Here is a 23,726-nt window from a genome sequence, read left to right on the forward strand (position 1 = left end):
TTACACATATTTGACCATCAATCTTGCATACTGTAACATTTATTTTGCCCACCATTTATCATGGGTTTAACTAGCTGCTGATATTGATTGCTTGACTTCCTATCATGTTAGATATTTAAAATATTTATTCGAACCAGCTGTTGTGATATCTTCTAGAGAGAGTTTGACTTCTAACAGATGCATGCGTGTACTCCGTTTCGTATATAGATTTATTCATTAGAAAGCTCAAAAGTGAAGATATGATTCCATCAGAGTCTCTGATGTATGGATCATTGATCTATAAATCATGCCAGTTCATTGTGAACACAATGAAAGGTCTCACAGTTAAAATATTAAAATAAAGTTTCTTAACTGATTTTGGTACTATGATGTTCCAAGTGTTTGATACAGATTTTTGGTGGAATAAAATGCAGGTGTTGATTTCCTAGAATTTAGGCCCTCGGAAATCTCAGCTGCTGTTGCAATCTGTGTTACGAGAGAAACACAAGAACCAGAGATTGACAAGGCAATATCTGGTGTCATGCATTTTGAGAAGGTAAACAATTGCGGTGTCCACTGTAATAAAAGACAGGACAAACCTTCTTGTATTTTTCTTAAACATATGATTTGTTGGACTTTGCAGGATAGGCTGCTGAAGTGTGTTCAAATGATTGAAGATTTGATAGAGATAGCAGCGAGTACTGATCTACCTGATGGTACTGTATCAGTAGCAGCTCGAGCAGGGTCCGGGAGTCCTGATGGGGTGTTGGATGCAGCATTCTTGAGCTATAGAATCTACGGGAGAACAGTTGTTTCAGATCCTAGTTCATCAAACGCTGCTAATCAAGATCCGAAAAGGAGAAGGCTTGATTGATCATTTCAAGAGATCAAGTCATTTAATATGGACCTCTGATGCATTACTCAAGTCCCAACAGTTTCGATTGAATCGTGGTTTTGGTGTGGCTGGCTTCATGCAAGTGCCCGCATAGAAATATATAAACACAGATGACAGAATAGGAGTTACATGTTAGGATATGAATAGGATTGTTAGTTATTCTTTTTATTTCTTAGTTGTGATTCAGACAATTGTTTTAATGTTTTACGGAAGCATTTTGCTATAAACTGCGTGGTCTTTTGAATATTACTTCTATTTGATCTATAAGATACTGGAAGTTATATTTAGTTTTAAGATACTAAAAGTTATGAAAAAATTATTTCATATAGATTGTGTTATTCAAACGCATATTTTAGAATATATATCAAAATTTAAAATAATTAACCCTTTTGAAGCTTACATTGTTGTGTGAGATCAAAAGATTCTTTCCCGACCTAACATAAAAGAAAATATGGAATCCGAATCTAGATATCATTAATATTTTAGATAATATTTTAATTCGTTTTCTAAATAAATATTTATATTTATTATTGAATTTACTTATATTTTTTGAATAAAGAGCAGATATTAGTATTTCAAATTTTTTGAAATTAAATTGAATAATTAATTTACTTATGCACTCCTCTTCCAAAAAATTCACTTCAACGTATTTTTGAAGTATAAATTTTTTATCTTAAAATTTAAATTTATATTAATAGTCCTTGAAATAGAAAAACAATTAAACCATATTAATATAATTTTTCATAACAAAAATTTTTTAAACAATTAAATTAAATACCATGATTTTAAATTTTATACATATATATATATATATATATATTATCATATATGTTCAATTTTTTATTGAGATATTACTAGATATTGAGTTCGAGTTAGAATCGAGCCGAGTTCTCAAATTCGAGTCGAGTTCTAGTCACACTTGGTATGCACTCATTGTGACTCATTTTAACTAAATAAATGTGAATGTATAGACCGACTTGTATAGAAGTTCGAGTCAAGTTGAGTTCAGTTAAAAGAGTTCGAGTTCAAAGTGCTCGCAAATTCGAGTTAGAGGTGCTTGCGAGCAGCATTGCCGGACACGAATTACAGTCTATAGCCCCAATTTGAAGCCCTTTAGCGGTCATGTGTGTATAATTGAATACTTTGTGTGAGTTGGTAGGTAGTCAGCCGTATCCAATTTTATGTTTTGACAATTTATGCTGTCAAAAAAATCGATCAGTCAATTAGAAAGCTAAATAAACTCATGCAATCTTTATAGTTTGTTCAACAACCTGTCATCAAATCAATATTTTCCCTTTTATAAACCAACTGAAGTGCAAAGTTCATCATAACTTCCTCTAAAATATAAGTCTCTCCATAAAGTCTAGGAACAAGGCATCTCTTGCAGAATAGTCCCTCCGCTACCTTGCCCCCAATGATTACAATCTCGTCCCCGCCCAATACTGCATTACCTCCGTTACCAGCCATGCCTACGCTACCCAAGGTCGCATTTCCACCTCTTCTCGCTGTTTCGATGCCTACGATCCCAGCTTTGCCAAGCGCACAGGTTCCATCTATGCCAATCCCCACGATGCCGACCCTCCCAAAACTAACACTACCTCATCTTCCTTCCATCCCTACTTCTAAACCAACTACTATGCCCGCAATTCCTTCAATACCTTTCTTCTCACCTGAGAAGATTTTATTGATCTTTTTTCCTCAAGAAATATGTACTACATATATTAGCATTTTTTTTGAATTTCTTGTATCACTCTGTCTCATATGTGAAGTTTGGAATTTGTATTGTAGATTCATTAAAATTTATTTACGATAAATGTTTACATTCTTATATGCACATACATAATGTTTTTATCTTTACTCCAAGATTAGCATGCATAAACATCCCTAAATGTTGGAACCATGGGAACATTGAGTTCACACTACAAGAGGAAGGGGTTTTGCGATAGAATAAATACAAAGAATCTGTCGCAATTGACCGACTTTGTGACGGAAAAAAACTGTCATAAATACATGTGTCATAAGTTCTTATTCTGTCGTACTATCTTATTCAGTCGCAAGTTATTTGTGGGTCTTATACTAAATAAAAACAATCATTAAAAAAAGAAAAAAACACAAAGTGCGACGAAATCAGTCATAATTGTTTTTAAATTTGTGGCGTAATTCGTCAGAACTATTCCCAGAATTACGACATTATCCATCGCATAATTTTTAGAATTGTGACACAATCGGTCATAAAATTGCACAGAAATTATGACGAAATCCGTCATATAGTCCCCTTTTTTGTGACAGGTACCAACATAAATATGCCCAGTAAGTACGCTCATATGCCTACGGTAGCGACGAAATCCGACCTAAAATTCTCAAATAAGCTCAGTACTACGACGGAATTCATCGTTTTAATCACATGTTGTGAAAGATTCTGTGGCTAGTTTATAGTATACCTATGTTTTTACCATTGTCCTCAAATTGTATAATTAAACCAGTGATTCATTCACAGATTTCTCAACACATACAAACTAATAACCCATACAAAATATTACAACACGTTTAGAAAAATTAATCAAGTAGTCAAATCCATATTAAGCATCAGGCAAAAAGAGAAACATCCCAAATCCGACAAAAATATGTCGCACAGTTATAAGACAGACATACGTCGCATAGTTATAAGACAAGCATATGTCACACAGTTAAAGCATATGTCACACAGTTATAGCAAATGAAAGCATAATTCTGCCTAAACCCATTAGTCAGCTAATATCCAAAAGAAGGCATAAGTCGCCCCCAAGCTGCAAAAGTTAGCCACTAAACTAATATATTCGAAGTTAACATAAACCAGCCCTATAACTGGAACCAACTGGTATGTCAATCTCCAAACTGATCCAAATCCCGTTAGAGTTACCACTTCGACTACGACTTTGACGTGGAGAACGTGATTGATTTCCATTATCATCTTCATCAGAATGATACTCAGTCTCAAGAGCGATCCTCTTACCCTGCAATATTAAAAAAAGTTATATAAATTTGATTTCCTCAAACCCCCAACAGAATTAGACATAAAGTAAACTTTACACTAAGGATGACCAGGATGTGAAATGATAAATGATAAAGTGAAAGACTGTTACGAAGTTACCAACTATATTGTTCTGATAGTAGTTAGGATATAAAATAAAAAAGTTGCATGAATATATATACAAAATTCCACATGTGTCTAATATTTGTAATTAACTTATCTCGCACTAAAATTTATAACAGACCAACTTAATTAAGAATAAGAACTAGAGTATAGTAGATTTCGATCACAATACACCTAACTGAAATATTAACTTGAGGCATTCTATATAAATATTATAGAGTAATTGATGTTCTAAATACGGTCTGAACCATACTTGAGCCTGCTAGACTTGCCCATAAATAACAAGATGGCAGAAAGGGTGAAAGTGATTAGTAGCTACAACCTATAGACTGTCCAGGGTCCACGAATATGACCTGGCCAGTTTTGGTGCTATTTTATATAATTTATCTCCTTTGACAAATTTCAGTTTACTAACATATTATGTCGTGCCTCAGTAAACCAAAATATTTAAATATAAGTCACTAGTAGCTTGACAACTAAAATTGGTGACTCTTACCCCATAATTACCGATTTTTATTTATCTCTCAATTTGGTGCATCTCGTCTTACCCAAGTTACTAATTTCTAGATAACTTAAAATAGTGACTCTCATTTAATTGTCTTTTTTTTTTGCTTTTTCTGAATAATATTAGAACAATAAACAAAATATAATGTTTACGAAATGATTGGACCACAATATACCTTTTGGCAGTTTCTAGCAGCAGGGTTACTTTTCTGGACATCGTTTAACACTGACACCATCGCCTGCACAAGTTCCCTCATAGTTGTCGATTGGGTGGTCCGATGGCAGGTCACTTAATCTCGCCACCACAGATTGTGTCAAAATATTGACTTGCTCTGGTGCGAGGTCAAATTAATCAGAATGTGTACGTGCAAATGCTACAATGCGGTCCACTTCTTGCATGACAAGATTGTCTGCCATGTGCTCAACAAAAAATCTTCCAGTGGAAGCACCTGACTCATCATCAACATATCGTCGACGACTCCTTTTACCAGATTCAGGAGAAAGAGCTACACGGGCACACACAAACAAATACATATATATAAGTAGATTAGAAAAAAATGACATAATGAACGATATAAATAGAATGATAAGAATACAAATGCAGTGCATATTATATAATTAATAAACATACGTATAAGTTTGGAAGCACTCGTGCGTGGAATATCGATGATGGCATTTTTTCGAACACCCACAACTTCTACCCATGTATCAATTGGTGCTTCCAAAGGATTCTCGTTGTGCTCTCCACACTTTACTAGATAGTGTTCCTAGATGCATGTGTAAAAAATTACAAACAATAAAAATGTAAAGTCAAATTAAACTGGAAATAAAAAAGGCATTATCTGTAAACAAAATTTCTAAAATGAAAAAAAAATAAAACCATAAAAAAAGAGTTCAAATTAATGCTAAATAAAAAAACAAGGAACATATGATTTTATAAAGTATAAAGGTTGAATTTTTAACCTACCAAATATTACCCATGTGTACATATACAATTTTATAGACAAATATGTTTTTAAAATAAACTGTCAGAACGAGGTTCAAAACTAAAAATATAAGAAACCGAAGCACGGAACAATATAAAAACGTACCACTAATAAACGAACAACCTCCGATGTGAATTCCTTATTCTCCTTATCCTTGGTGTGCAAGTGAACAAAGAGGTCAATTAATTTTGGTTCCATGCAAGTTTTTTCTTCTATATCCTATCGAGTACAAATTCAAGATGAAAGCATATACAAAATAAATTCACTGTTGATATCTTAATGTCATATTAAATTAACAAGTTTAAATGTAAGTTGTCATACCCAACCACACGCTAAAAGGAAGTGGCACCGGAAGTGTGAGGAATTTTTTGACATTCTCTCGTTTTTTTAGCAGCATCTGATTTTTTCTGAAATTTGGGTGAATTCCAATTATCAAGCAATAATCATCTTGATACATGTTTGCTCGTTGCACAAAGTTTTGTGCATATTTCTGTGCATATGCCTATTAACAGTCTCATGGGCATGATTTTTTGTCCCATATTTTGGGTCAAAGGTAGAGTAGGCCTGCACAAAAGAGCCAAATAAGAGATGCATATAGATAATAAACATACAATAGTAATAGGAAATAAAACAAGTTAGATGTAATAATTATAAATATTTTTATAATTATTTAATTAACAATATATTGTTATATGAAATTAATTTATAATGTAATCACTTCACTCAACTTCTTCTTCTCTAACTTGCTACATCTCGCAATATTTGATGCACAACCATCTGGCATTTTTAGACTACTAATCCATGTATAAACTTGAAGTTGTTGCTCTCAAGAAAGTGTATGGTGCTTGGGCTTTTGTTTTCCCTCGCATCCATAACTCTTCTTTAATACCAAATGCTTTGAAATCTTTTCTTGCATTATTAGTATCCTTGGATTTTTTTACTACCCATTATTGTGTGAAAGAAATTATCAAAGACATTCTTCTCAGCATGCATGATATCAATGCAATGACGTAGACGTAGCGAGTCCCAATATGAAAGCTCAAATAAAATGGAGAAATGTGTAAAATTTTGAGTCACACCAAATCCATCAGCCCTAGACTTTGCATAACCTTTCCCATGTGGTCGAAAAGCAATTTGCACACATTTATTACGAACTTGCCATCCTATTTGCCGCGTATGATGATGGCCCAGTCTTCTAAATTTCTTTACTATTTCCCAGAAAGTAGACTTGAGGAAGTTGTGAGGCCCTGGCATTCCTCATACAAACTAGACAAGCTAGTTTTCCTTTTGTTGACCAACCGCTCAATATTGCCAATGCCAGGAAGTCATTGACTGTCCACAGTAGTGTTGCTCTCAAATTAAAATTAGTTTGTCATATGTTTGTACACCAACACTCTACAACTGTCTCTGCTCATCAATAAGTGGTCTCAAGTAGACATTGATGTCTCTCATGGGATCTTTATCCCCGGGTATGAGTAGTGTCATGAACAAGAATGGATCCTTCATGCACATAGAAGGAGGGAGATTGTACACAACCATAATAACAGGCCATGTTGATTCAGTCCTGGAAGATTTGTTGCTGTAGGGAGAGAATCCATCTGCAGCAAGCCCAAGTCTAATATTTCGAATATCATGCGAAAAATCTGGATAATTCATGTCAAAACTTTTCCACTCTTCCCCGTCCGCTGGGTGTGTCATAATCCTCTCAGTAACCTCTCTATTCTTGTGATACCTCATACTCTCATCAATACGAGATGACATGTACAATCGTTGCAACCGCGATGTAAGTGGAAAATATCTCAAAATCTTCCTCGGAATGCATTTTTTAGTCAGGAAATAGTGCCTACGACATCACCCCTTTAACATCGATTAAAAATGTCACCGATGTTAAAAGCAGTTTTAACATCGGTCACTTTAAAAACCGATGTTAAAGGTGTTGTAAGACATCAGTATCTTTATCAACCGATGTCTATAATCATTTTTAAAAAATAGGTGGGGTATTATAAATTACATATTTAAATAAGATTTTAAGAAATTCAGTACTATACGGTGATATTCAACTTGAATTGTAAAATATTATTTAAAGTTTAGACATATGTAATTTATATTTTAAAATATTTTCTTATGTATAATACAAATATACTCATTTTGAATTTGAATATGATCCATTACATTTTATAAATTTTAAAGAATTTTGATATATTAATTAATATTTTTTACTATAAAAAATTGAATTCGGCTAAAATCAAGAAATTTTCAATTTTTTGCATCATGTGGGGGATTGTTGAAATTAATATTATTATTTATTCCAATATTTGTTTGCTTCAAAACAAAACTAATCTTTTTAATTGTGAGTCTTTTTATTTAAGACTTTTCACTTGTATGACCTTTTGTTTTTGAGACAGTTACCTTCCTTCATCTCCGCATCATCATTATTTGTGACCTATGACCTTCTAACTATCTTGGAGTTATAAATTTTCACTCTTATAAAAGGAGATCTATACCTCTCTTTTTAGATAGACAACCAAAAATCGTATTCTCATACTATATACACATACTTTGGGCAATGATCAAAAGGTGTGGTCTATGTGTCTCCCTGTACTACACCAGTGAAGCGGATGTTGTGTAATGCTGGAAGTTGATTGTCATGAGTCTGTGTGTACGTAGTTGGAAAAATTCAACTTTAGCGCAGTAATTAATTTCACGCCACGAATTTTTATTCAGATAAGTAATCCTAATTTATATTTGTTATCATAAATTCTTTCGTTATTATTACTTTTACCATTCGATAAAGAATGTTTATGATATTGACCACATGAATAAGAGTTTTAGCTTTATACTTCTTAATATATAAGGTCGAGATCTCGAACATATTGATTTTTTGAACATTTAAAAAATATTTTATCTATTTGTTAATTTATAAACTCCGACTTAGGCATTATTTTTTTTTCTCGTATAAATGTTAAGTTAGTATAATTTGTTTAATATTTGGTCTACCGTTGTGACTCAATAACCTTTTCTAACATTCTAAAGTTGAACTTGTGTTTGTTAAACGGATTTATACCAATATATCGAGATTGAGTTGCAATGAATATTATTTTGTTAAGACGATTTATATGATATTAATAATATGATAGTTTAAATAATATGCTTGTTTGATAATATGCCCGAGAAGGGTTGGATATCTTGCTAGAATTAAGCTCTTAACTTAAGTGTGTAGTTTTTGACTTCTATTTATTTATATGTCATCTTTTTACGATACACTTGCAATATATATTGTAAAGTTATATGTGATTTTTCGGTATATTCAGACATACTTGATTAAATAATTGAGGCGTAGTATTGAAAATTTTGTGGCTCTATTTTTTAAGGAGTAGTAGTGAACAAAAACTGTTAATGATGTATATAACAGTATATTAGTCTTGTATTTGTTCACAATATTGTGATGTATTGCATAAACTTCATGCTTATTTGATTTTTAAATGAGAATATATTTGCTAGACAGTTACATGAGTAATATATCTTGTAAATAATAATAAAAATGTTAAAAATATATATATCTTTTTTGTGGTAAGATAATAAGAGAATGAGATTTTTAATCAAAATTTATTTTTTTTAGAGTTTATAATTTTGATGCCCAGTTAATTCACTGTGGGGGTTGAAAAATATATCAATATTAATTAATTGAGCAATCATTTTCGTGTCTCATGTAATAGTCATTTGCGTTAGATGGACGATTGGGATGCTTGAACATGAATTTTTTTAAAATAATAAATACATGAAAGACTAGTGTATTCTTGAGGGAGTAATGTAAGGAACGTTATACATGATTGGTTTCTCATCACTCTAATTATGTAGAAAAATCAAATGAATTTGTACTACTTGTCATTATTGCAGCAAGTATCTCATGTGTGGTGTGTGACCTAAATTTTACTAAATAAATATAAAGGCATTTTTTTATAAATTTTATCATGTCAAATTTATTGTGTTTTCATGAATTAATGTGACATAAAATTGATGGTTGATATATATCAGGATGAATACTTTGATATTAAAAAGCTACCACATAATGAGGTTACGTGTTTTATAACTCTCCGATTAGTTTGAAAGTTTTTTCCTTCTGTAAAGTAAGTTGCTACTTGAGAATGAGAAGAATAGTTCGTTAATATTTATATTTTTCACTTTGTAGATGCATCTACAATATAATAACTTTGTTAATCAGAATGACCGAGTTACATGCATATTGTTGGAGAGAAATTATATTTATAATTGATCGCAAGCACTAAGAATATACTTGAAGAAAAGAGTTAGGCCATGTGAATTGAGGTTGATAATAGTCTATGTTTATTAGAAAGAGAATATAGACACCTAAGACATGCCATAGTGTGTAAATTTGATCAGTAGTAATGTGATATCACTCGAGTATGTAAAGTTAAAGGGGAATATTGCAGATCCTCTTTACAAAGGTCTTTATCAAATATTGTTGCCAGAGTTGGCATAAAACACGTTTAAACCCTATCGTGGAGTAAATTGTGTTAAATCACAAAAGTGCTCATTATGACTTTGGATGGTGCTAAGAGTTAGCACAATTGGGATGGTTTTAAAGCCTATGTAGAGTGAATTATGATGGATACCCATCTTAGAAATTTCGATGGGTCAAACTAAATCATAAAAGAACTCATGTTTTACTACCACCATTCCAATTTAATGAAAAAGTGTAGTATTTTTTTTTGTCATATGTGTTAGGTTGAGTTAATGCTCTTAATAAGTTCATAGCCTTGTAATAGGTGGTTTAATACAATACAAACTTGATGAACTTACCTATATGAATATGTGAGCTACGCCCAACTCCGTATGAGATCGTGTAGGCTAAGGACTCTGGAGCATTCATAAATATCCACATAAAAATGTAGGGCATCTTATAACACAAATTGTTAAAGGCATTATCAAGGTTAATATCATGCAAGAACACCTTTTGATATGAGAAAGGTTTTAGTGCGCATATATATCTTCACTTACTGCCAAGAAAGGTTCAAGAATTTTTATTTTCACCTAATATGGTTGTATGACATATATGTTTGCACGGGGTATCAATTCAAGTCCACAAGACATTAATACTTACAAAACTGATTATCCGTTGTCCATAAAACTTCTCCTATTACACAAGCTACATTTTCTTTTGCCTCATGTGAGGGATTGTTAGAATTATTATTATCATTTATTTCAATATTTGTTTGCTTCGAAAGAAAACTAATCTTTTTAAATGTGAGTCTTTTTATTTAAGACTTTTCACTTATATGACCTTTTGTTTTTTAGACATTTCTCTTTAAGACCTTCTAGATTTCATCTCCCCCTCATTATTATTTGTGACCTATGACCTTCTTACTATCTTGGAGTTATAAATTTTCATTCCTATAAAAGGAGATCGATACCTCTCTTTTTTGATAGACAAACAAAAATTGTATTCTCATACTATATACACATACTTTGGGTAATGATCAAAAGGTGTTGTCTATCTGTCTCCCTGTACTACACCAATGGGCGGATGTCGTGTAACGCTGTAGGTTGATTGTCATGAGTTCGTGTACATAGTGGGGCAAATTCAACTTTAGCGCAGTGATTAATTTCACGCCACGACTTTTATTCATAAATAATCCTAATTTTTATTTGTTATCATCGATTCTTTCGTTATTATTACTTTTATCATTCGATGAAGAATGTTTATGATATTGACCACATGAATAAGAGTTTTAGCTTTATACTTCTTAATATATAAGGTCGAGATCTCGAACATATTGATTTTTTGAACATTTAAAAAATATTTTATCTATTTGTTAATTTATAAACTCCGACTTAGGCATTATTATTTTTTCTCGTATAAATGTTAAGTTAGTATAATTTGTTTAATATTTGGTCTACCGTTGTGACTCAATAACCTTTTCTAACATTCTAAAGTTGAACTTGTGTTTGTTAAACGGATTTATACCAATATATCGAGATTGAGTTGCAATGAATATTATTTTGTTAAGACGATTTATATGATATCAATAATATGATAGTTTAAATAATATGCTTGTTTGATAATATGCCCGAGAAGGGTGGGACATCTTGCTAGAATTAAGCTCTTAACTTAAGTGTGTAGTTTTTGACTTCTATTTATTTATATGTCATCTTTTTACGATACACTTGCAATATATATTGTAAAGTTATATGTGATTTTTTGGTATATTCAGACATACTTGATTAAATATTTGAGGCGTAGTATTGAAAATTTCGTGGCTCTATTTTTTAAGGAGTAGTAGTGAACAAAAACTGTTAATGATGTATATAATAGTATATTAGTCTTGTATTTGTTCACAATATTGTGATGTATTGCATAAACTTCATGCTTATTTGATTTTTAAATGAGAATATATTTGCTAGACAGTTACATGAGTAATATATCTTGTAAATAATAATAAAAATGTTAAAAATATATATATCTTTTTTGTGGTAAGATAATAAGAGAATGAGATTTTTAATCAAAATTTATTTTTTTTAGAGTTTATAATTTTGATGCCCAGTTAATTCACTGTGGGGGTTAAAAAATATGTCAATATTAGTTAATTGAGCAATCATTTTCGTGTCTCATGTAATAGTCATTTGCGTTAGATGGACGATTGAGATGCTTGAACATGAATTTTTTTTAAATAATAAATACATGAAAGACTAGTGTATTCTTGAGGGAGTAATGTAAGGAACATTATACATGATTGGTTTCTCATCACTCTAATTATGTAGAAAAATCAAATGAATTTGTACTACTTGTCATTATTGCAGCAAGTATCTCATGTGTGGTGTGTGACCTAAATTTTACTAAATAAATATAAAGGCATTTTTTTATAAATTTTATCATGTCAAATTTATTGTGTTTTCATGAATTAATGTGACATAAAATTGATGGTTGATATATATCAGGATGAATACTTTGATATTAAAAAGCTACCACATAATGAGGTTACGTGTTTTATAACTCTCCGATTAGTTTGAAAGTTTTTTCCTTCTGTAAAGTAAGTTGCTACTTGAGAATGAGAAGAATAGTTCGTTAATATTTATATTTTTCACTTTGTAGATGCATCTACAATATAATAACTTTGTTAATCAGAATGACCGAGTTACATGCATATTGTTGGAGAGAAATTATATTTATAATTGATCGCAAGCACTAAGAATATACTTGAAGAAAAGAGTTAGGCCATGTGAATTGAGGTTGATAATAGTCTATGTTTATTAGAAAGAGAATATAGACACCTAAGACATGCCATAGTGTGTAAATTTGATCAGTAGTAATGTGATATCACTCGAGTATGTAAAGTTAAAGGGGAATATTGCAGATCCTCTTTACAAAGGTCTTTATCAAATATTGTTGCCAGAGTTGGCATAAAACACGTTTAAACCCTATCGTGGAGTAAATTGTGTTAAATCACAAAAGTGCTCATTATGACTTTGGATGGTGCTAAGAGTTAGCACAATTGGGATGGTTTTAAAGCCTATGTAGAGTGAATTATGATGGATACCCATCTTAGAAATTTCGATGGGTCAAACTAAATCATAAAAGAACTCATGTTTTACTACCACCATTCCAATTTAATGAAAAAGTGTAGTATTTTTTTTGTCATATGTGTTAGGTTGAGTTAATGCTCTTAATAAGTTCATAGCCTTGTAATAGGTGGTTTAATACAATACAAACTTGATGAACTTACCTATATGAATATGTGAGCTACGCCCAACTCCGTATGAGATCGTGTAGGCTAAGGACTCTGGAGCATTCATAAATATCCACATAAAAATGTAGGGCATCTTATAACACAAATTGTTAAAGGCATTATCAAGGTTAATATCATGCAAGAACACCTTTTGATATGAGAAAGGTTTTAGTGCGCATATATATCTTCACTTACTGCCAAGAAAGGTTCAAGAATTTTTATTTTCACCTAATATGGTTGTATGACATATATGTTTGCACGGGGTATCAATTCAAGTCCACAAGACATTAATACTTACAAAACTGATTATCCGTTGTCCATAAAACTTCTCCTATTACACAAGCTACATTTTCTTTTGCCTCATGTGAGGGATTGTTAGAATTATTATTATCATTTATTTCAATATTTGTTTGCTTCGAAAGAAAACTAATCTTTTTAAATGTGAGTCTTTTTATTTAAGACTTTTCACTTATATGACCTTTTGTTTTTTAGACATTTCTCTTTAAGACCTTCTAGATTTCATCTCCCCCTCATTATTATTTGTGACCTATGACCTTCTTACTATCTTGGAGTTATAAATTTTCATTCCTATAAAAGGAGATCGATACCTCTCTTTTTTGATAGACAAACAAAAATTGTATTCTCATACTATATACACATACTTTGGGTAATGATCAAAAGGTGTTGTCTATCTGTCTCCCTGTACTACACCAATGGGCGGATGTCGTGTAACGCTGTAGGTTGATTGTCATGAGTTCGTGTACATAGTGGGGCAAATTCAACTTTAGCGCAGTGATTAATTTCACGCCACGACTTTTATTCATAAATAATCCTAATTTTTATTTGTTATCATCGATTCTTTCGTTATTATTACTTTTATCATTCGATGAAGAATGTTTATGATATTGACCACATGAATAAGAGTTTTAGCTTTATACTTCTTAATATATAAGGTCGAGATCTCGAACATATTGATTTTTTGAACATTTAAAAAATATTTTATCTATTTGTTAATTTATAAACTCCGACTTAGGCATTATTATTTTTTCTCGTATAAATGTTAAGTTAGTATAATTTGTTTAATATTTGGTCTACCGTTGTGACTCAATAACCTTTTCTAACATTCTAAAGTTGAACTTGTGTTTGTTAAACGGATTTATACCAATATATCGAGATTGAGTTGCAATGAATATTATTTTGTTAAGACGATTTATATGATATCAATAATATGATAGTTTAAATAATATGCTTGTTTGATAATATGCCCGAGAAGGGTGGGACATCTTGCTAGAATTAAGCTCTTAACTTAAGTGTGTAGTTTTTGACTTCTATTTATTTATATGTCATCTTTTTACGATACACTTGCAATATATATTGTAAAGTTATATGTGATTTTTTGGTATATTCAGACATACTTGATTAAATATTTGAGGCGTAGTATTGAAAATTTCGTGGCTCTATTTTTTAAGGAGTAGTAGTGAACAAAAACTGTTAATGATGTATATAATAGTATATTAGTCTTGTATTTGTTCACAATATTGTGATGTATTGCATAAACTTCATGCTTATTTGATTTTTAAATGAGAATATATTTGCTAGACAGTTACATGAGTAATATATCTTGTAAATAATAATAAAAATGTTAAAAATATATATATCTTTTTTGTGGTAAGATAATAAGAGAATGAGATTTTTAATCAAAATTTATTTTTTTTAGAGTTTATAATTTTGATGCCCAGTTAATTCACTGTGGGGGTTAAAAAATATGTCAATATTAGTTAATTGAGCAATCATTTTCGTGTCTCATGTAATAGTCATTTGCGTTAGATGGACGATTGAGATGCTTGAACATGAATTTTTTTTAAATAATAAATACATGAAAGACTAGTGTATTCTTGAGGGAGTAATGTAAGGAACATTATACATGATTGGTTTCTCATCACTCTAATTATGTAGAAAAATCAAATGAATTTGTACTACTTGTCATTATTGCAGCAAGTATCTCATGTGTGGTGTGTGACCTAAATTTTACTAAATAAATATAAAGGCATTTTTTATAAATTTTATCATGTCAAATTTATTGTGTTTTCATGAATTAATGTGACATAAAATTGATGGTTGATATATATCAGGATGAATACTTTGATATTAAAAAGCTACCACATAATGAGGTTACGTGTTTTATAACTCTCCGATTAGTTTGAAAGTTTTTTCCTTCTGTAAAGTAAGTTGCTACTTGAGAATGAGAAGAATAGTTCGTTAATATTTATATTTTTCACTTTGTAGATGCATCTACAATATAATAACTTTGTTAATCAGAATGACCGAGTTACATGCATATTGTTGGAGAGAAATTATATTTATAATTGATCGCAAGCACTAAGAATATACTTGAAGAAAAGAGTTAGGCCATGTGAATTGAGGTTGATAATAGTCTATGTTTATTAGAAAGAGAATATAGACACCTAAGACATGCCATAGTGTGTAAATTTGATCAGTAGTAATGTGATATCACTCGAGTATGTAAAGTTAAAGGGGAATATTGCAGATCCTCTTTACAAAGGTCTTTATCAAATATTGTTGCCAGAGTTGGCATAAAACACGTTTAAACCCTATCGTGGAGTAAATTGTGTTAAATCACAAAAGTGCTCATTATGACTTTGGATGGTGCTAAGAGTTAGCACAATTGGAATGGTTTTAAAGCCTATGTAGAGTGAATTATGATGGATACCCATCTTAGAAATTTCAATGGGTCAAACTAAATCATAAAAGAACTCATGTTTTACTACCACCATTCCAATTTAATGAAAAATTGTAGTATTTTTTTGTTGTCATATGTGTTAGGTTGAGTTAATGCTCTTAATAAGTTCATAGCCTTGTAATAGGTGGTTTAAGACAATACAAACTTGATGAACTTACCTATATGAATATGTGAGCTACGCCCAACTCCCTATGAGATCGTGTAGGCTAAGGACTCTGGAGCATTCATAAATATCCACATAAAAATGTAGGGCATCTTATAACACAAATTGTTAAAGGCATTATCAAGGTTAATGTCATGCAAGAACACCTTTTGATATGAGAAAGGTTTTAGTGCGCATATATATCTTCACTTACTGCCAAGAAAGGTTCAAGAATTTTTATTTTCACCTAATATGGTTGTATGACATATATGTTTGCACGGGGTATCAATTCAAGTCCACAAGACATTAATACTTACAAAACTGATTATCCGTTGTCCATAAAACTTCTCCTATTACACAAGCTACATTTTCTTTTGCATCATGTGAGGGATTGTTAGAATTATTATTATCATTTATTTCAATATTTGTTTGCTTCGAAAGAAAACTAATCTTTTTAAATGTGAGTCTTTTTATTTAAGACTTTTCACTTGTATGACCTTTTGTTTTTTAGACATTTCTCTTTAAGACCTTCTAGATTTCATCTCCCCCTCATCATTATTTGTGACCTATGACCTTCTTACTATCTTGGAGTTATAAATTTTCATTCCTATAAAAGGAGATCGATACCTCTCTTTTTTGATAGACAAACAAAAATTGTATTCTCATACTATATACACATACTTTGGGTAATGATCAAAAGGTGTTGTCTATCTGTCTCCCTGTACTACACCAATGGGCGGATGTCGTGTAACGCTGTAGGTTGATTGTCATGAGTTCGTGTGTACATAGTGGGGCAAATTCAACTTTAGCGCAGTGATTAATTTCACGCCACGACTTTTATTCATAAATAATCCTAATTTTTATTTGTTATCATCGATTCTTTCGTTATTATTACTTTTATCATTCGATGAAGAATGTTTATGATATTGACCGCATGAATAAGAGTTTTAGCTTTATACTTCTTAAGATATAAGGTCGAGATCTCGAACATATTGATTTTTTGAACATTTAAAAAATATTTTATCTTTTTATTAATTTATAATCTCCGACTTTGGCATTATTTTTCTTTCTCGTATAAATGTTAAGTTAGTATAATCTGTTTAATATTTGGTCTACCATTGTGACTCAATAACCTTTTCTAACAATAATAAGTGATTTTGTTAATTTAACTATTTTGTTGGAAAATTACCACCACTAATAGATGTATGACATATTTTGATCAGTTTTTTAAAAATATTGTTTAAATTTAAAATTAAAGAGTAATGTTTATAACAGTCTTGGCATACTTTCTTCACAATTATAAAATTAATTTTTAAAACTATTGTAAAAAATAAAAACATATTTCTAATTTTTTATAATATATTAAAACTGTTAAGTTCTATATAAGACTTTATTCAAATTTTACAGACTTTATTCATAACTTATGATTTTCCGAGTTTTGAAAGTATCTTTTTTAAGAAAAACAAATAAAATTTGAAGTAGATGGACATCGCTGACTAAGATTCTGATTTTTTTAAATCAAGGTTAAATTCGAGCTTTTATGGTTTCATTTATGTGATTAGGATTTTATTAATAAATACGTCGTGTCTATGTTACTACAAGTTGAGCCGAATTTTTTCTCGGTCACACTTTTTCTCAGTTGAATTAAACATATCTTTTGAATTCTTTACATTTTTAGCACGAATTACTATATTTAGTATTTAAAATTACATTTATTGTTGGAATGCGATATTAGGTAAATTATTTTAGGTAAATTATTTTAATATTTTGCACGCGAAAATTTCAAACTAACGAATAATTGGTTTAATTTTATTTATACAAGAGTGTTGAATTATCGATATTTATACCCTAGATCCGCATGGGCCAAATCTTAAAGTGAGAGATCAAAAATTAAAAAAAAATATTAAACTTCAAAAAGCAAATATGAATATTTCAAAAAAAATATGAATACGAGATACGTTATTTTTTCATTAATTGTTAAGTAAATGACAAAAAGTAGGTTCGATCTAAAAAGTGTTTGTCATAATTATATGAAAATGTAATTAAATTCATCGTTGAATTTGCTCGTAGTGAAAGTCAAATTATATACCTTTTTCGAAAATCTTTTTACTGATGAAAATTAACAGAAATATTTCTTTAGGAAAAAATTATACACAATCATCAGTATATGTTATTATTATTGGTATAAATTAAACTTGACTTAATTTTCTTCCTTTTTAATAAAAAAGATTAAATATATGTTGTTTTATTTTTCTTCAAAAAATAAAACATATTCAATCTTTTTTTAGAAAATTAAAATATATGTATCAAAAGAATATATTTATAGGATTAAAGTAATATCTCATATATTTATAACAAAAAAAAATAGTATCACAGATATTTTTCTTTTCAGCCGTTTTTTATCAAAATGCACTAGTACACAGGTCTCACTTGGACCCTCACCCTACCACAATACCTATATATACCCCAGCTCACTTCTCTATCTCTAGGAGTTCATTTAATTTCTTTCTGTATCATCAGCTCTTTAATCATTCATTCTTTATTTTAATTGTTTTAAAAATCTCCTTTGTTGTTTGTTTTAATGGCAGCCTCAGACCCTTTTAGTCTTGAAAACCTGCTTTGTACTGATAGTCTGCATTTTGATGACCTTGAGGCCATTGATGATCTTAACCATCTTATAGATTCTAATAATCTCGTGGACAATGGATCAGAGCCGTTAATTGGTCTTATTCCAATGCAGAGTGATCAAGTTGTGTGTTCTTTGTTTGACAAAGAAAAAGATTTTCTCCCAGCTAGTGATTATTTAGAAAGATTGGCTAATGAGGAACTTGAATTTGTGATATTAGAAGAAGCTGTTGATTGGATGTATAAGGTTGTCTTTGTGTCTTTCTTGAGTTTTGTTGTTTTTTTAAATTGAGTAAAGGACATTCTTCGATTTTTGTTAAATTTTTTGGTGTTTGGGAGAAAAAAGTGGTGGATTTTATACCGGTTAAATATCAAAGTGGTCACTCAACTGAACGCCATATATCAGTTTAATCATCAAAGTTAACGGGGTATCAGTTTATACCCCTTTAGTCACCATTGTTGTTTGATAAATGCTTTACATGAATTTATAATCTTTATTGCATTTTTTGCGTATGCCCTTGTGAATGATGCCTAATTAGAAGTGATGCCGATTTGGAATTTCTGATTCGGGTTTTTGTGTTTTTGATTAATAGGCTCATGGGCATTTTTGTTTTGGAGCGCCGACTATTTACTTAGCGATTAATTACTTGAATCGCTATCTTTCTGTTTATGAACATCTAGTAAGTCCATGAAATTAATTAAAGTCGATGCTTTTAGCGTAATTTAGTTTTTCTGTGTGTATTAACATGCTAAATTGCTAATTGTCTCTTCTTTATATGCATTGCATAGGTTGAAAAATTTTGGAGTGTTCAATTGGTAGCTGTGGCCTGCTTATTGTTAGCAGCAAAATTGGAAGATGTTGGAGTGCCATCTACTGTTGATTTGCAGGCAAGCGAAATTCTTCTAAAAATTATGACATGCCTGTATCGTGTGTGCATGTGATGTTTATGCTAGCTGTGGCCTGTGTGACATACTCTGCTTTAATTTAATGATCAAAGCTTGGTCCGAATCTTTGATAGTTATAAGAAGATGTCATTTTTTTTAATTCAGGTGGCAGATCCTAGCTTTATTTTTGAATATCAGTCATTAAAATCGATGGAGCTTAATGTGTTGGCCAGCTTGAAATGGAGGATGTATGCTTGTACTCCGTTTTCGTATATAGATTTCTTCATTAGAAAGCTCAAAAGTGAAGATATGATTCCATCAGAGTCTCTGATGTATGGATCATTGATCTATAAATCATGCCAGTTCATAGTGAACACAATTGAAGGTCTCACAGTTAAAATATTAAAATAAAGTTTCTTAACTGATTTTGGTACTATGATGTTCCAAGTGTTTGATACAGATTTTGGTGGAATAAATGCAGGTGTTGATTTCCTAGAATTTAGGCCCTCGGAAATCTCAGCTGCTGTTGCAATCTGTGTTACGAGAGAAACACAGGAATCAGAGATTGACAAGGCAATATCTGGTGTCATGCATTTTGAGAAGGTAAACAATTGCGGTGTCCACTGTAATAAAAGACAGGACAAACCTTCTTGTATTTTTCTTAAACATATGATTTGTTGGACTTTGCAGGATAGGCTGCTGAAGTGTGTTCAAATGATTGAAGATTTGACAGAGATAGCAGCGAGTACTGATCTACCTGATGGTACTGTATCAGTAGCAGCTCGAGCAGGGTCCGGGAGTCCTGTTGGGGTGTTGGATGCAGCATTCTTGAGCTATAGAATCTACGGGAGAACAGTTGTTTCAGATCCTAGTTCATCAAATGCTGCTAATCAAGATCCGAAAAGGAGAAGGCTTGATTGATCATTTCAAGAGATCAAGTCATTTAATATGGACCTCTGATGCATTACTCAAGTCCCAACAGTTTCGATTGAATCGTGGTTTTGGTGTGGCTGGCTTCATGCAAGTGCCCGCATAGAAATATATAAACACAGATGACAGAATAGGAGTTACATGTTAGGAAATGAATAGGATTGTTAGTTATTCTTTTTATTTCTTAGTTGTAATTCAGACAATTGTTTTAATGTTTTACGGAAGCATTTTGCTATAAACTGCGTGGTCTTTTGAATATTACTTCTATTTGATCTATAAGATACTGGAAGTTATATTTAGTTTTTAAGATACTAAAAGTTATGAAAAAAATTATTTCATATAGATTGTGTTATTCAAACGCATATTTTGGAATATATATCAAAATTTAAAATAATTAACCCTTTTGAAGCTTACATTGTTGTGTTAGATCAAAAAATTCTTTCTTGACCTAACATAAAAGAAAATATTGGAATCCGAATCTAGATATCATTAATATTTTTAGATAATATTATAATTCGTTTTCTAAATAAATATTTATATTTATTATTAAATTTACTTATATTTATTGAATAAAGAGCAGATATTAGTATTTCAAATTTTTTGAAATTAAATTAAATAATTAATTTACTTATGCACTCCTCTTCCGAAAAATTCACTTCAACGTATTTTTTGAAGTATAAATTTTTTATCTTAAAATTTAAATTTATATTAATAGTCCTTGAAATAGAAAAACAATTAAAACATATTAATATAATTTTTTCATAACAAAAATATTTTAAACAATTAAACTAAATACCATCATTTTAAATTTTATACATATATATATATATATATTATCATATATGTTCAATTTTGTATTGAGATATTACTAGACATTGATATTTGTATTCTATTTTTTAAAATACATATGAATATTATTCAAAAATGAGAATAGAAATATTAAACAGATATTAATATTTCATTGCACAGAAATGCACAAAAATTCTATTAATTTCTTTCGAAAGTTATTGAAACGAGTATTTTTGAAAATTGAACTTGTATAGGCCAGCTTTCTCAAAATATGAGCCCACGCGTGGCCTGAAACATATTTCTTCCATTATATATATATATATATATATATATCCCTCTCATTTGTTTTTTTTTTTTGACCAAAATGCAGAAGTTTTATTTCTCAACTGAATCAAGCACAATACAATCTTTAACTATGACCGGAATAGAGCTTCCGTCAAATATACGATCAGGATACATATGTGACAATCGAGCAAGCTCGTGTGCCGACCTATTCGCAGACCGTTTAATGAAATACAACTCCATGTTGTTTAACCCTTGATTATCCTCCTGCAATCCTCAATAGTGCGTCCAAACCTTGAGCGCATGTGGACTGAACTTCGAATGCTCTGGATCGCCACTAGGTAGTCAGATTCCACTACAGTCTTGTCCCATTTCATTTCTTTAATCCAGCTCAAAACTTCTTTGATTGCCTACAGCTTCTGCCATACTGGGTTGCAAAAGCTCCTGCAGAAGTTTTGTTTTCGCGCTCACAAGACCACTGTATAGTCTCTGGCCACCATTCCCATCCCTGTGGCATGTCTGTCATTGAATGTGGCTGCATCTACTGAAATCTTCACTGTGTACTGTTGAGGTTTTACCCAAATTCTGCCCATCCCCAGGCATCGACGGTTGGAGAGGGACCTTATAGAATCTATTTTGGGGCTATCTTCCATTGTGAGAGATATTCTAAAGTAGCTGCAACTACACGCTCTGGCCTCGAAACTGTTTTGTTCCACACCACATCATTTCTATACCGCCATAAAGACCAGCAGAGCATAATCATCTGAACTTTGTTTTCCTTTGATTCATGTAGTAAACACTGCTCAAACCAATTCGCAAATTCCCAAGTCGAGTCCCACACTGGTGAAACCTGCAAAACCTCCCAGCAACTAGCTGCAAAAGGGCAGTGGAGAAAAATATGAGCTGTATTTTCAACACCAGACTTACAAATTTCACACAAAGAGTCAACTTGAACTCTTTTTTGGATAAGCTGCATTTTAGTAGGTAAACAATGAGTCAAGGCTCGCCATAGCACACTTAGAGCCTTCTTGGGAGCTTTAATTTTCCAGAGAGCTTTCCAAGAGCTATCATCATCATGAACTGTCCATGCTCCTTTTTGAACCTGCAATAAGTTATATGCACTTTTCACCGTGTACTGACCAGTGATATCCCAATCCCATTGTAGCATATCAGAATCCAACTCTTCTTCAATGATAGTTGCTTGTATACTTTCCTGATCCCTATTATTGAAGATATCTGCAATCACTTCCCAATCCCAATTCCTTGTTCCTGTGCACATTAAGGAGCTGACTTTTTGATTGACAATTGATGGAGATACTGTCATGACAAATGCATTCTCCTTGTTTCCCAACCATGGCTGGCCAATAATATTAATATCATTTCCTGTACCAACTCTCCAGCTTGAACCAGTTAAGATGACATTCTTTGCTTCTAACAGACTTCTCCAAATGAAGCTCGGACTAGAACCCAAGCTGGCTTCCAAGAACGACGTGTCCTTAAAATATCTGGCTTTGTAAATTTGAGCTGTAAGACTATTTGGGTTCGTGATCAGCCTCCAACATTGTTTTCCCAACATTGCAAGATTAAAGTCACGAAAACTTCTAAATCCCAAGCCTCCAGAATGTTTGTGTTTAGTCATACGATCCCAGGCCATCCAGTTGATCGTACGGCCACCAGAATCAGTCGAACTCCACCAAAAATTAGCAAGCATCTTTTCAATTTCTTTGGTGATTTCGATGGGTAATAAAAACACATTCATAGCAAATAATGTCATTTCCAATTGTTTACATTTCAAAAAAATTCAAAAATAATAAAAATTTATAGTATGAAAGGTAACCACATACACTACTTCTCTCCACTATAGCGACTTTATACATATAATAGTAATCGGTCTCCCTGCTTTACTCATTTTTTAAACTTTCATCCATACTTTATTGATATATGTTAGTGGCTTACATATCGGAAAATAATAAATATTTTAAATTGTAAGAGATTGTATTTTGGACACTACAAATTATATTTTGAAGAGTAGAAAGAAATAGGCTAAATATCAGGAAAAAAAGATATTCT

The 23,726-nt window shown here is 31.3% G+C and overlaps 2 protein-coding genes across 2 annotated transcripts; both read left to right on the forward strand.

The window, feature by feature from the left end:
• The first annotated feature begins 308 nt into the window (after window positions 1–308).
• LOC141703935 (cyclin-D2-1-like) lies at window positions 309–853 on the forward strand. Its single transcript, XM_074507311.1, has 3 exons — window positions 309–315; window positions 414–535; window positions 623–853. Exons 1-3 carry the CDS (start codon window positions 309–311, stop codon window positions 851–853), a joined length of 360 nt encoding a protein of 119 aa, XP_074363412.1.
• Window positions 854–18,726: 17,873 nt separating this feature from the next.
• On the forward strand, window positions 18,727–20,576 carry LOC141703936 (cyclin-D2-1-like). Its single transcript, XM_074507312.1, has 6 exons — window positions 18,727–19,017; window positions 19,364–19,450; window positions 19,560–19,658; window positions 19,821–20,040; window positions 20,137–20,258; window positions 20,346–20,576. Exons 1-6 carry the CDS (start codon window positions 18,727–18,729, stop codon window positions 20,574–20,576), a joined length of 1,050 nt encoding a protein of 349 aa, XP_074363413.1.
• Window positions 20,577–23,726: the final 3,150 nt, after the last annotated feature.

Source organism: Apium graveolens, unplaced genomic scaffold (assembly GCF_009905375.1).
Source record: "Apium graveolens cultivar Ventura unplaced genomic scaffold, ASM990537v1 ctg7202, whole genome shotgun sequence".
In the NCBI taxonomy this organism is placed as follows: Eukaryota; Viridiplantae; Streptophyta; class Magnoliopsida; order Apiales; family Apiaceae; genus Apium; species Apium graveolens.